Below are 16,353 nucleotides of genomic sequence, written 5' to 3' on the forward strand. Positions count from 1 at the left end.
TCTCCATGGGAACTAGATAGGATTACATTTTTACAGAACAGAAATGCGAAGGACTGCAAAAACAGCAGATAAAGCACAAAACAGGCTCTTAGTCTAAAAGTTAACTACCTGCAAGAAGTCACCAGCTAATCTCTATCTAAAGTATTTTCTATTAGGCACATTTGTGGCTATTATATTTGTGGACCTTTTCTCACCCCGCGGAGGGGCCTATGCTTAATGGTTTCTTTTGTTAGCGTACTGTGCTTAGGATGTCTAGAACAATCATGAGCATGTTTTGCAATGAGAGCACACATTTATTAAACAAGCCAGAATGCCAGCAAAAGGGTTTGAATTGAAGCATTTCCTTCATCCCTGGCCCCTTCATAGGGTACCAGCATCCAGGAGATTTATTAATTAGGGTTTTAAGTTGGTCTTTATTCAGTGAAAGAGGAGCAGGAGAACTCTTGGCAGGCAACACAAGAATCTGCAGCAGGGCAAACAAGAACAACAGCAGAAAAGGGGGGGAGGATACAGGGTAGGGTAGAGGCCAAGGCCAACCTGGAGCGTCCCTTGTATCCTGAATGCCTTGCGTGTCAGGTTTTTTCCTCATGACCTCGTCATGGGTGGGATCTCCCATGATGGCTCCCGGCAATGATCAATTAATCAATAACAAAAGAAGCAATAATATATTTTGGAGAAGATAGTCTCTTCAATAAATAGTGCTGGGAGACCAGGAAAGGTACCTGGAAAAAATGAAGTTACAGTATTTTTTCATACCGCATACAAAAATAAACTCAAAATGGAATAAAGATGGAAATGCAAGATGGGAAATCATAAAACTCCTAAGAGAGAACACAGGCAAGACACTTTTTGACAAAAATTGCAGCAATGTTTTTCAAATCTATCCCCTAAGGCAAATAAAGCAAAAGCAAAAAATAAACAAGCTGGAACTAATAAAACTATAAAGATTTGTACAGCAAAAGAAACTATTAACAAATGAAAAGACAATCTACTGAATGGGAGAACTTATTTTTAAATGATATGACTTGGGAGATAAGGGATTAATATCCAAAAATATAAATAGCTCATACAATGTCAAAAAACAAACAGTGTGATTTTTTAAAAGGGCAATAGACATGAATAGGCATTTTTCCAAAGAAGCTATACAGATGGCCAACAGTCTCATGAGAAGATGTTCAACATAGTTAATCATCAGAGACGTGCAAATCAAAACTGCAGTAAGAAACCTCATACACATCAGGATGACTATCATTAAATAGAAGACACATATCAAATGTTGGCTAGTGTGGGGAGAAAAGGGATCACTTGTACATTGTTTGTGAGAATATTAATTGGTATACCCACTTAAGATTATGGAGTTTACTCAAAAACTAAAAAATAGTTTCCTATGATCCAGCATTTCCACTCCTGGGACTATATTCAAAGATAATGAAAACTCTAATTCAAAAATATACATGAACCCTAATGTTTGTGAAAGCTTTATTCACAATAGCCAAAATATGAAAGCAACCTAAGTTTTCATGAGCAAATGAATGGATAAGGAAAATTATAATATATATATATATATATATATATATATATATATATATATATGTATATATACACACACACACATATATATGTATACATACACGCTCACAATGGAATTTTAGTCATACAAAAGAGTGAAATTTTGCAAGTTGCAACAATATGTATCATGCTTAGTGAAATATGTCAGACAGCGAGAAAGACAAACATGGTATGTTATAAGTTACATGTAGAATCTAAAAAATAAAGCAAATGAACTTACAAAGCAAACAAACAAAAAAAGACTCATAGATATTGAGAACTAAGTACTAGTTACCAATGGGGGGGTGGGGAGGAGGGACAAGATAGGTATATGGGATTAAGAGAAACAGACCATTATATATAAAATAAATAAGGTTCTAGGATATATTGGAGAAGACCCTTGAGAGTCCCTTGGACTGCAAGGAGATCCAACCAGTCCATCCTAAAGGAGATCAGTCCTGGGTGTTCATTGGGAGGACTGATGCTGAAGCTGGAACTCCAGTACTTTGGCCACCTCATGCAAAGAGTCGACTCATTGGAAAAGACCCTGATGCTGGGAGGGACTGGGGGCAGGAGGAGAAGAGGACGACAGAAGATGAGATGGCTGGATGGCATCACCAACTCGATGGACATGAGTCTGGGTAAATTCCGGGAGTTGGTGATAGACAGGGAGGCCTGGCATGCTGCGATTCATGGGGTCACAAAGAGTTGGACATGACTGAATGACTGAACTGAACTGAACTGAGGATATATTGTACTGCACAGAGAACATACCCATTATTATACAATAACTTTAAGTATAATCTATAAAAATTTTGAGTCACAATGTTGTACACCTGAAATTAATACAATATTGTAAGTCAACTATAACTCAATAAAAAATAAGTGAAGGGAAATTTTAATAACATAAATATCTCTAGAAAGTTTTCAAATATTTTCAAATGAAATAATATGCTTTTAAAAGCACTTATGAATTGGAGACTTTTGTTTCTGGGAAGATATAGTTGATATCTTTACCTTATTTCTCCTACTAAATACAAAACTCCTGAAAATTATGTGAAACACATATTTAAAATTTTAAAAGATGGAACAGCTGTGGAAAGAAGGTAAGTTAATTTATATTAATTCTAGCTCCAAAAAAAATCAATAAAAAGAAAAGGAAAAAGGAAAAATACGTTGACATCATGTAGGATATATTAGCATCACACACTCACGCACAGACACACACGGATTGCATAGAAATGTGACAATCAAGTAGAAAACCCTTGACCAAAATAATATCAAAATGACTATTAATTGAAATATATAATAAAACTATTAAATGATTATATTTAATATTTGAAAGTATTGATCTGGTCATGCTTTAAGGAATGGTTAAACATAAATACAAAATAAATACAGAAGTGACTAATGAGATTAATAATATAAAAATTTCAATTTCAGTATGTCAATTATATAAGAAAAATGCCAACAGAGAGGAAACAATTGGGAATGGAAGTCTCTCTCTAGTCATTCAGTATTACTCAAAAACAGTTACAGTGCCCCTCTAAGGATTTTAGAAGAACCTCTATGTGTAGATCTCCATGATACCAACTACAGTGTAGTGCAATAAGTGAGCATATAGAGATCCTAAAGTCAGAAAATCTAAGTTTTTATTTTGGCTCTGTCATAGGTACATGACTCAGAATCTCTGTGCTTCAACTTTCTCATCTGTAAAACAGAGACAGCACTACCTATGCCACTAGGATTGTTGTGAGACTTAGCATATTGAAAGTCTTGAGATATTGCCTGGTGCCTCATTACAGATAGCAATATGATGATGATGGTGGTAGTGATGATGATGATGATGATATTAATGGTGGTGGTGATAGTGATAGTGATGATTACTATGGTAAAGAAGAAGAAGATGGTGAAAGTGGTGATGGTTGTAATTAATAGGAAGAAGAGGCATAGAAAGACGACCCAATGGCTAAGAAAATAACTGAAATTTTCCTCCCAAATTCACATGCCCTCTGAAACTCCAACTACTTTTGTTCTTTCAAGTTTATGCATGCATCTTCAGAAGATTATGGTTAATTTAAATATATATAATTAAATATGTTTCATAGAAAATATTTGTTGTTGTTCAGTCACCAACTTGTGTTTGACCCTTTGTGACCCCTGGACTTCAGCACGTCAGGCTTCCCTGTCCCACACCATCTCCCAGAGTTCACTCAAATTCATGCCCATTTAATCAGCAATACCATCCAATCATCGCATCCTCTTTTGCCCTTTTTTCCTTCTGCCTTCAATCTTTCCCAGCATAAAGGTCTTTTGCAATGAGTTGGGTGTTTCCATCAGGTAGCCAAATTATTGGAGTTTCATGTTTGACATCAGTACTTCCAATGAATATTCAAGGTTGATTTCCTTTAAGAGTGTCTGGTTTGATCTTCTTGCTGTCCAAGGGAATCTCAAGAGTCTTCTCCAGCACCACAGTTTGAAGGCATCAATTCTTTGGTACTCTGCCTTCTTTATGGTCCAGCTCTCACATTTGTACATGACTACTGGAAAGACCATAGCCTTGACAATATGGAACTTTGTTGGCAAAGTGATGTCTTTGCTTTTTAACACACTGTCTAGGTTTGTCATAGCTTTCCTGCCAAGAAGCAATCATCTTCTAATTTCAAGGCTGCAGTCACCATCCACAATGATTTTAGAACCCAAGAAGAGGAAATCAGTCAATGTTTCCACATTTTCCCCATTTACTTGCCATGAAGTGATGAGACTGGATGCCATGATCTTAGTATTTTTAATATTAAGTTTTAAGCCGGCTTATTTACTCTTCTCCTGTACCCTCGTCATGAGGTTCTTTAGTTCCTCTTCACTTCCTGCCATGTATCATCCACATATCTTAGGTTGTTGATATTTCCCCAAGCAAACTTGATTCCAATTTGTAACTCATTCAGCGTGGCATTTCTCAAGATGCCCTCTGTGTATAAGTTAAATAAACAGGGTGACAAAAACCAGCCTTGTACTCCTTTTCAGCAGTATTTTACAGAATTGATACAGTATTCAACCCTGATTTTGGAAAATATTTTTAAAAGCTTTACATAAATATATATATATATATACATATACACACACACACATATACTTATATATATACATTTATATATACTTGCATTAAGGCCATGAAAATTTCTGGGATAGTAAGGCTCAAACACAAAATTACTCAACCAAACTTTTACAGCAGAAAGAAATGAATGTTTCAGAGGTGTCAATAGTGGCAGGCATATAGAGTGTGAAGTTCCAGACATACCTATTTGGATTTAGGGGATATGCTCTTTTTATGATTAGTTTGACATTTCACAAGCTCATGTTACAAAATTCTTTCCTAAAGTTTATATAAGTTCACTGAATATTTTGAAATCTGGCATGATGAAGATACTAGATATATGTAGTCAAAGTCACACATTGCTAAAGAGTGTAGAGTAAGATAACAAAGTTAACTTTTCCACATACCAAGCCTGTATCTTGGAATTGTCCTTTAGATTATATCTTGTTTTCCAAACTGACTGTTTATATATGATGTATTTGAAATTCCAAAAGAAATCAGTAAAATATTCTTCTGAAAGATTTGTAAAACTCTTAAACAGAAATTTCATTTCATATTAAACCATAACATTTGTTAATAACTTAGCAAAAATAGCCTCTTAATTATTAAATGTAGTTAATATTGGAGTTTTTTGTGTGTTTTGGTCAAAATCGGTTTAGTATAAGACATTGATTCTAGATGACAAAAGATGAAATGAGAGCTATATTTGGAAATATCTGGTAAGATGAAAGTTAGTGGGCCATGTTTCCCTGTTCATGACCTAAAAACATAGTTGAATTTCTTTTGAGATCATAATTTAGGTGCTATAAAATGCAAACATTTTCACATTTGTAACATACATATAATCACCACCGAAAACAAGATAGAGAATCTATATTTTCCCCATCTCAGTGAGTTCATTCATGTCTCTTTCTGTTCTCCAGGCCCACATTAGGGTGATTAGTTTTTAAAATGAGTACATTTGTTCATATGTTGTTCTCTGAACTGTTGAAAATGAAGCAATTTAGCATACTAACAACTGTCATTTTTTTTTCCAAATTTCTTTTTACAGCTCTAACATAAGATACAGACGACTTTCATATTTTACATGAACATGCAAAACTTAAATTTTGTAGATGGTACTCAAAAGGGACTGAAAACCCCTTTGACCTTGGAGGCCAGGGGGATCTGATTACAGAACTTCCACAGGACTAGTGAAACAGATTCTTGGAGGGCACAAACAAAACCTGTGTGCACCGGGAGCCAGGAGAAAGGAACAGTGCCTCCGCAGAGACTGAGCCAGACTTGCAGATGAGTGTCCAGGAGTCTCCGGTGGAGACGTGGATAGAGAGTGGCCTGCTGCAGGGTCAGAGGCACTGAATACAAGGATGCCTGAACAAGTCCTTATGAAGGACGTCACCATTAGCTTCAGTATCCTTACCATAGTTTGGCTTCAGGCCAAAAAAAGGGAGGGAACACAAAATTGGATTAAAGATTTACTGATCATGGCCACACCCATCAAAACAAGACCCAGTTTGCCCCAAAGTCAGTCTCTCCCATCAGGAAGCTTCCATAAGCCTCTTATCCTTATCCATCAGAGGGCAGACAGAATGAAAACTACAATCACAGAAAACTAATCAAACTGATCACATGGACCACAGCCTTGTCTAACAATGAAATTATGAGCCATGCCACGTAGGGCCACCCAAGATGGATGGGTCAAAGTGGAGAGTTTTGACAAAACATGGTCCACTGGAGAAGGGAATGACAAACCACTTCAGCGTTCTTGCCTCAGAGCACCATGAACAGTATGAAAAAGCAAAAAGGTATGAAACTGAAAGATGAACTCACTAGGTTCCTAGGTGCCCAATGTGTTACTGGAGAAGAGTGGAGAAATACTCCAAAAAGAATGAAGAGATGGAGTCAAAGCCAAAACAGCGCCCAGCTGTGGACGTGACTGGTGATGGAAGTAAAGTCCAATGCTGTAAAGAACAATATGCATAGGAACCAGGAATGTTAGGTCCATGAATCAAGGTAAATTGGAAGTGGTCAAACAGGAGATAGCAAGAGTGAACACTGACTATTTAGGAATCAGTGAACTAAAAAGGACTGGAATGGGCAAATTTAATTCAGGCGACCTTTATATCTACTACTGTAGACAGGAACCCTTTAGAAGAAATGGAATTACCCTCACAGTCAGCAAGAGTCCAAAATGCAGTACTTGGGTGCATTGTCAGAAACGACAGAATGATCTCTGTTCATTTCCAAGGCAAACCACTCAATATCAGAGTTACCCAAGTCTATGCATCAAGCAATAATGCCAAAGAAGCTGAAGTTGAATGGTTCCATGAAGACCTACAAGACCTTCTAGAATTAACACCCCAAAAAAATGTCCTTTTCATCATAGGGGACTGGAATGCAAAAGTGAAGAGATACCTGGAGTAACGGGCAAGTTTGGCCTTGGAGTACAAAATGAAGCAGGGCAAAGGATAACAGTGTTTTGCCAAGAGAACACTCTGGTCATAGCAAACACCCTTTTCCAACAACACAAAAGATGACTCTACACATGGCATCACCAATTTGGTCAATACCAAAATCAGATTGATTAGATTCTTTGCACCTGAAGATGGAAAAGTTCTATACAGTCAGCAAAAAGAAGAACAGGAGCTGACTGTGGCTCAGATCATGAGCTCCTTATTGCCAAATTCAGACTTATATTGAAGAAAGTAGGGAAAACCACTAGACCATTCAGGTATGACCTAAGTCAAATCCCTTATGATTATACAATGGAAGTGACAAATAGATTCCAGGGATTAGATCTGATAGAGTTCCTGAAAAGCTATGGACAGAGATTTGTGAAATTGTACAGAAGGCAGTGATTAAGACCATCCCCAAGAAAAAGAAATGCAAAAGGGCAAAATGGTTGCCTGAGGAGGCCTTACAAATAGCTGAGATAAGAAGAGAAGTTAAAGGCAAAAGAGAAAAGGAAAAGTATACTGATTTGAGTGCAGAGTTCCAAAGACTAGCAAGGAGATATAAGAAAGCCTTCCTCAGTGATCAGTGCAAAGAAATAGAGGAAAACAATAGAATGGGAAAGACTAGAGATCTCTTCAAGAAAATTAGAGATATCCAGAGAACATTTCATGCAAAGACAGGCACAATAAAGCACAGAAATAATAGGAACCTAACAGAAGCAGAAGATATTAAGAAGAGGTGGTGAGAATAAACAGAAGAATTATACAAAAAAAGATTTTTTTTTTTTTTTGCAGTCCATGGGGTCACAAAGAGTCAGACACAACTGAGCCACTGAAGGCTGTATATCATTATCCTCCTTATTTAACTTATGTGCAGAGTACATCATGCAAAATGTCAGGCTGGATGAAGCACAAGCTGGAATCAAGATTGCTGGGAGAAATATCAATTACCTCAGATATGCAGGTGACATCACCCTTATGGCAGAAAGTGAACAGAAACTTAAGAGCCTCCTGATGAAAGTGAAAGAGGAGAGTGAAAAGGGTGTCTTAAAATTCAACATTAAAAAAACTAAGATCGTGGCATCCATTCCCATCACTTCATGGCAAATAGATGGGGAACCAATGGAAACAGAGACAGAATTTATTCTCTTGGGATCCAAAATCATGGCAGATGGGGACTATAGCCACTAAATTAAAAGATGCATGCTCCTTGGAAGAAAAGCTATGGCCAGTCTAGACAGCATAATAAAAAGCAGAGACAGTACTTTGTGACAAATGTCTGTCTAGTCAAAGCTATGATTTTTCCAGTAGTCATGTATGGATGTGAGAGTTGGACGATAAAGAAAGCTGAGCACTGAAGAACTGATGTTTTTGAACTGTGGTGGTGTTGGAGAAAACTCGTCAGTGTTCCTTGGACTGCAAGGAGATCAAACTTGTCAATCCTAAAGAAATCAGTTCTGAATATTCATTGGAAGGACTGATAATGAAGCTGGAGCTCCAATACTTTTGCGACCTCATGTAAATAACTGACTCACTGGAAAAGACCCTGATCCTGGGGAAGATTGAAGGCAGGAGCAGAAGGGGATGACAGAGGATGAGATGCTTAGATGGCATCACCAACTCGATGGACATGAGTTTGAGTATGCTTCAGGAGTTGATGATGGACAGGGAAGCCTGGCATATTACAGTCCATGGGGTTGCAAAGGGTCAGACACGACTGAGCAACTTAACTCAGCAAGCTAATCACAAGCACAGAAATCAGAGCTGTAATAAAAAAATCTTTCAACAAACAAAAGCCGAGTGCTAGATGGCATCACAGGTGAATTCTTCTAAAAGTTAGAGATGAGTTAACACCTATCCTGCTCAAACTCTTCCAGAAAATTGCAGATGGAAAACTCTCAATCCCATTCTATGAGGCCACCATTACCCTGATGCCAAAACCAGATAAAGATATCACAATAAAGAAAATTACAGGCCAATATCACTCATAAACATAGATGCAAACATCCTCAACAAAATTCTACCAAACAGAATCCAATAGCACATTAAAAGGATCATACATCAGGATCAAGTGGGCTTTATCCCAGTGATGCAAGGAGTCTTCAGTATATGTAAATCAACCAATGTGATAGACAATATTAACAAATTGAAAGGCAAAAAACATATGCTATTCTCAACAGATGCAGAGAAAGCTTTTAACAAAATTCAACACTGGTTAATGATAAAGACTCTCCAGAAAGTAGGCATAGAAGGAACATACCTCAACATAATGAAGACCATATACAACAAATCCATGGCAAACATTATTCTCAACAGTGAGAAAATGAATGCATTTGGTGCAAGAGGAGCAAGAGCAAGGTCACTGCAGCCACAAAATTAAAAGACACTTGCTCCTTGGAAGAAAAGCTATGACCAACTGAGACAGCATATTAAAAAGCAGAGACACTACTTTGCAAACCAAAGTCTGTCTACTCAAAGCTATGGTTTTTCCAGTGGTCATGTATGGATGTGAGAGTTGGACTATAAAGGATGTTGAGTGCTGAAGAATTAATGCTTTTGAACTGTGGTGCTGGAGAAGACTCTTGAGAGTCTTGGACTGTAAGGAGATCCAACCAGTCCATCCTAAAGGAAAGCAGTCCTAAATATTCATTGGAAGGACTGATGCTGAAGCTGAAACTCCAATAATTTGTCCATCTGATGTAAAGAACTGACTCCTTGGAAAAGACCCTGATGCTGGGAAAGATTGAAAGCAGGAGGAAAAAGGTTTGACAGAGGATGAGATGGTTGAATGGCATTACTGACTTGATGGACATGAGTTTGAGCAAGCTCTGGGAGTTGGTGATGGACAGGGAAGCCTGGCATGCTGCAGTCCATGGGGTTGCAAGCAGTTGGACACAACTTGGCCACTGAACAACAACAACAAATTATATAATATTGTACATCAACTACTCTTCAATAATAATCATAAATATAAATATGTAATAAATAATAAAAGCTATATATATAATAAAGTTTATAATAAAAAAGTAAATTTTCCTTTCCTGAGATCTGGACAGACTAAGCTCTGGAAAAGTTCAGAAGGTCTGGTGAGAGTGAGCCAGGCAGTTAGATCAGATCTATACTTTGAATGTCAACTACAACCAAGCCCTCCACATTGAGAGATATATTCTATGTTCACACAGACATGGCTTATGGCTGTTCACCTTTTGTTGATCATGAAGATCTGCAGCAAAAATCTTCTGGGTTAAGTGGCCATTTCCCATTCATTTTTGGAGTTTCTATGCATACGAGGAAAAGTTAATGATTAAATATGGACTAAAATTTCAACTCCTATTAAGTGATCAGAATTATAATTATGACTTTAATGTGTTACAATCCTATGTCTTCAAGTGTTAATATTTGTTTTGCATTTTTAGATGGCTACCCCAAAGAAGAAATGATTTATAGATGGAGAAAAAATTCGGTTGAGGCAGCAGATCAGAAATCCTGGCGGCTTTATCAGTTTGACTTCATGGGCCTCAGAAACACCACGGAAATTGTGCAAACATCAGCAGGTAAGAGATAACTTAAAGAAGTGTAATTCTCAAAAAAAAAAAAAAAAAAACCTCTGACTTTTCCCCTTGATGCCTAAGGCATACCTTTTGTGTAGAATTCTTTCCTGTGTGTGTTTTAGCTAATTATACTCAGGCAGCCATGATTCCTAAGTGATATTTGAGGCAAAACAGCTGATCTAAAGGTCAAAAGTTTTCAGTGTTTTAATTGCGATGGAGAAAGGGTGATTAGAATTGCCTTACACTTTTAAGTTGAGACAATGTTGGCATTATGTCTATAAATCCTCTCATCACTGACCAGATTTATATAAACCAATTTCACAAATGGTAAGAGGTCTACAACTTTCCACATACATGGTGAACATGAGATACTATAGACAATACATAAACAAAAAGCTGATGTGAAATGTCCTTTGAGTTTGAGTTTCTAGCTTCTTCCTTTCCTTCAAAGTTTGTCTTTTTCAATATATTGAGCCCAATAACTATCCACCAATTTGATTTTAAGTGAACATTATATGCATATTATAACACATGTATTTAGATGAAAGACATTAATAGATGCGTCACCTATTAATGTCTTTAAATACATTTCTTTTTTGTTTTATGGATATTTTTTGTTTCTTTTCTGGTAATTCCTAAATAAGAATCTATGGCTCACTATTTTGCAATTCATTTTTATCTAACAGGATTTGGGAAGTAGATTGGTTTCAAGTTGGCTTTTCTTCTGATCTAGTTATTTGCTAATATAAATAATTTATTAGCTTTTAAAGCTCCATAATAATGTGCTTCATATGACTAGATTAAGATGTAAATTTTAATAATTAGTAATAAATATCTTTGAAGAACAGTCTGAATTTTTTTTTAACTTTTTATTTTGTATCAGGGAATAGCCAATTAACAATGTTCTAATAGTTTCAGGTGAGCAGGAAAGGGACTCATTCATACATATACATGAATCCATCCTTCCCCAAACTCCTTTCCTATACAGTCTGCCACATAACACTGAGAAGAGCTCCATGTGCTATACAGTAGGTCCTTGTTTGTTATCCATCTTAAATATAAGTGTGTACATTTCCATCTCTAACTCTCTATCCCTTTCCCCATCTCCCCAGCAACCATAAGTTCATCCTCTATATCTGTGAGTCTTTTCCTGTTATGTAAGTATAAGTTCATTTGTATCGTTTCTTTTTAGTTCCACATACAAGGGATGTCACATAATATTTCTCCTTCTCTGTCTGACTTCACTCCATATGACAGTCTCTAGGTCCTTCCATGTTGCTGCAAATGACATTCTTCCATTATTTTTAATGGCTAATATTCATTGTATACATGTACCAGATGTTCTTTGTCCATTCTTCTGCTGACAGGCTTTTAGGTTACTTCCATGTCTTGGCTCTTATAAACAGTGCTGCAATGAACATTGGAGTGCATGTATCCTTTTGGAACATGTCCTTCTCTGGATGTATGCCCACGAGTGGAATTGCAGGGTCTATTTTTATTTTTATTTTATCTTTTTATTTTTTTTTAAGGAACTTCCATCTTTCTCCATAGCGGCTGTACTGATTTACATTCTTATCAACAGTGTAGGAGGGGTCCCTTCTCTCCACATCCTCTCCAGTATTTATTGCTTGTGGGTTTTTTGATGATAGCCATTTTTGACTGGTGTGAGGTGATATCTCGTTGTAGTTTTGATAGGTATTTCTCTAATAATTAGAGATGTTGGACATCTTTGCATGTGCCTATTGACCATCTGTATGCTTTCTTGGGTGAATTTTCTATTTAAGTCTTCTGCCTTATTTTTTATTGAGTTGATTGTTTTGATGCTGTTAAGTGTCATGAGCTGCTGTAAATTTTAGACACTAATTTCTTGTTGTTCACCTCATTTGCAGATAATTTCTGCCATTCTGTGAGTTGTCTTTTCTTTTTGTTTGTTTCTTTCGCTGTGCAAAAGCTTTTGAGTTTAGAAAAAAAAGTCACTCAGTAGTGTCCGACTATTTGTGACCCCATGGACTATACAGTCCATAGAATTCTCCAGGCCAGATTACTGAAGTGGGTAGCCTTTGCCTTCTCCAGGGGATCTTCCCAACCCAGGGATTGAACCCAGGTCTCCCACATTGCAGGCAAATTCTTTACCAGCTGAGACACAAGGGAAGCCCTTTGAGTTTAAGTAAGACCCAGTTGTTTACTTTTGTTTTTATTTCCATTATTCTGGGAATAACAAATTGAAAAAGATATTGCTGAGATTTATTTCAGAGAATGTTCTGCCTATGTTTTCCTCTAGGAGTTTCATAGTGTCTGGTTCTCAAGATTGTTTTGGCTATTCAGGGTCTTTTGTGTCTCCATATAAATTTTAAGATTTTTTTTGTTCTAGCTCTGTGAAACATGCCATTACAAATTAGATAGGGATTGCACTGAATCAGTAGATCACCTTGGGTAGAATAGTCATTTTGATAATATTGATTCTTCTGATCCAAGAACATGATACGTCTTACCATTTGCTTATGTCTTCTTCTATTTCTTTCATCAGGCCCTTACAGTTTTCAGAGTACAGTTCTTTTGTCATTTTGTGTGTGTGTGATAACCAATCAGTGGTGTCCAACTCTTTTGTACCCCATGGACTGTAGCCTGCCAGGCTCTTCTGGTCCATGAAATTCTCCAGGCAAGATTATTGGAGTGGGTAGTCATTCCCTTCTCCAGGGGATCTTCCTAACCCAGGGATCACACCTGGATTTCCTGTGTCACAGGCAGAGTTCTTTATCGCTGAGCCACTGGGAAAGCCCCCTTTGTCTCCTAGACAGGTTTCGAGGTATTTTATTTTTTTTGATGAGATGGTAAATGGAATTGTTTCTTGAATTTCTCTTTCTGATCTTTTCTTTGTTAGTATACAGAAATGCAACAGATTTCTGGGTTTTAATTTTGTAACCTGCAACTACCAAATTCATTGAAGAGCTCTATTAGTTTTAAGAACAGTCTGAATTTTTTGATAGAATTCTAAAATAGATAACTGCAGTTGCTACTTGGTATCCATGGGTATTGATTCCCACACCCCTAAAGATATCAATATACCAGATGCTCAAGCCCACTACATAAAATGGCCTAATGCCTGCATTTAATGTACATCCTTCTATATATTTTAAATCATCTCTAAATTACTTATAATACCTAATACATTGTAAATGCTATGTAAATAGTTGTGAATACAATGTAAATACTATGCAAATAGAGTTGACCCTTAAGCACCTCAGTTTATTTTTTATTTTTTTAATTATTCTTACTTTTTTACATTTATTTTTATTAGTTGTAGGCTAATTACTTTACAATATTGTAGTTTAAACTGTACAAGTTCACTGAAATTTTGATTTTTTTCTGTAGTAAAGACTACAATATTATGCAACCTCAGTTGGTTGAATCCCTGTATGCAGAACCTTGGATATGAAAAAATCAGCGAACTACACATACTGAGGACCATTTACATTAAAGCCTTGTGGGCACCAGGACCCGGAGACCCCACGAGATTGAGCCAGATCTGCCTTTGAGTGTGTGAGTGTCTCCTGTGGAGGCACGGCTCTGCAGTGGCTGTCTCGGGCACGGGGACTCTGGCTGCAACAGACCTGGGAGGCACTGTCACATAAATCCTCATGGAGGAGGTCACCATTAGCCCCACCATGGACCCAATGGGGATAGAGCCACAAGCTGGAGAACAATTATATCAAAGAAGTTCTCACACTGCTGTAAAGTTCTAGGGCACAAGATTCCCCAACCTGGGGATCTGAAAAAGGGACTGAGGACCCCCAGGGAACTTGACTTCAAAGGCCAGTGGGATTTGATTACAGAATTTCCACAGGTGTGAGGAAATAGATTTTCGGAGGGCGCAAACAAAACTTTGTGCGACCAGGACCCCAGAAGAAAGGAGCAGTCACACCACAAGAGACTGAGCCAGACTTCCCTGTGAGTGTTCAGGAGTCTCTGGCAGAGGCAGGGCCTATTGTGGGGTCAGGGACACTGAGCACAACAATCCTGGCAGCACCCTAGCAGCAGGGTGGTGCTGGCATAAGTCTTTTTGAAGGGCTTACTTTTGAAGGAATTTGAAGGAATACTTCAGTATTCCTGCCTTGAGAGCCCCATGAACAGTATGAAAAGGCAAAAAGATAACTCCCCAGATTGGTAGGTGCCCAATATGCAACTGGAGAAGAGCAGAGAACTAGCTCAGGAAATATGAAGAGGCTCAGCCAAAGCAAAAACAACACCCAGTTGTGGATATGATTGGTGATGAAAGCAAAGTCTGATGCTATAAAGAACAATATTGCATAGGAACCTGGAATGTTTGGTCCATGAATCAGGGTAAATTAGATGTGGTCAAACAGGAGAGGGGAAGAATGAACATTGGTATTTTAGGAATCAGTGAACTAAAATGGATGGGAATGGGAGAATTTAATTCAGACCAACTGTGGGCTTTGAATCCCTTAGAAGAAATGGAGTAGCCCTCATAGTCAACAAAAGAGGCCAGAATGCAGTACTTGGGTGTAATCTCAAAAACGACAAATAATCTCTGTTCATTTCCAAGAAAACCATTCAATATCACAGTGATCCAAGTCTATGCCCCTACCACTAATGCTGAAGAAGTTGAAGTTGAACAATTCGATGATGACCTACAAGACCTTCTAGAAATAACACCGTAAAAAGATGTTCTTTTCATCATAAGAGAGTGGAGTGCAAAGGTAGGTAGTAAAGAAACACCTGGAGTAACAGGGAAATTAGGCCTTGGAGTACAGAATGAAACAGGGCAAAGGCTAAGAGTTTTGCCAAGAAAACACACTGGTCATAGCAAACACCCTCTTCCAACAACACAAGAGAAGATTCTACACATGGATATCACCAGATTGTCAATACTGAAATTAGATTGATTATATTCTTTGCAGCCAAAGATGGAGAGCTCTATACAGTCAGCAAAAACTAGACCAGGAGCTGATTGTAGCTCAGATAATGAACTCCTTGTTGCCAAATGCAGGCTTAAATTGAAGAAAGTAGAGAAAATCACTAGACCATTCAGGTATGACCTAAATCAAATCCCTTATGTTTGAACAGTGGAAGTGACAAATGGATTCAAGGGATTAGATGTGATCGAGTGCCTGAAGAACTATGGACTGAGGTTCACAACATTGTACAGAAGGCAATAATCAAGATCATCCCCAAGAAAAAGAAAGGCAAAAATGCAGAATCGTTGACTGAAGAGGTCTTACAAATACCTGAGAAAAGAAGAGAAGCAAAAGGCAAAGGAGAAAAGGAAAGATATATCCATCTGAATGCAGAGTTCCAAAGAATGGTAAGGAGAGATAAGAAAGCCTTCCTCAGTGATCAATGCAAAGAAATAGAGGAAAACAATAGAATGGGAAAGACTAGCGATCTCTTCAAGAAAATTAGAGACACCAAGGGAATATTTCATGCAGAGAGGGGCACAGTAAAAGACAGAAAATGTATGGACCTAACAGAAGCAGAACATATTAATAAGAGGTGGCAAGAAAAAACAGAAGAACTATACAAAAAAGATGTTAATGCCCCAGACAACCATGATTGTGTGATCATGGTTGATCCTAGAGCCAGACTTCTTGGATGCGAGGTCAAGTGGATCTTAGGAAACATCACTAGGACCAAAGCTAGTGGAAGTGATGGAATTCCAGCTGACTTATTTCAAATCCTAAAAGATGAG

The 16,353-nt window shown here is 37.5% G+C and overlaps 1 protein-coding gene across 1 annotated transcript in view; it reads left to right on the forward strand.

The window, feature by feature from the left end:
* The window catches only part of LOC122454822 (gamma-aminobutyric acid receptor subunit gamma-3), a 774,851-nt gene that overhangs the window by 601,071 nt on the left and 157,427 nt on the right, over positions 1-16,353 (forward strand). Inside the window, exon 7 of the mRNA XM_043489452.1 lies at positions 10,512-10,649. Coding sequence (XP_043345387.1) covers positions 10,512-10,649 — 138 coding nt within the window. The remainder of the gene's footprint in view (positions 1-10,511; positions 10,650-16,353) is intronic.

The sequence above is a fragment of the Cervus canadensis genome, chromosome 17 (assembly GCF_019320065.1).
Source record: "Cervus canadensis isolate Bull #8, Minnesota chromosome 17, ASM1932006v1, whole genome shotgun sequence".
NCBI classification, from domain to species: Eukaryota; Metazoa; Chordata; class Mammalia; order Artiodactyla; family Cervidae; genus Cervus; species Cervus canadensis.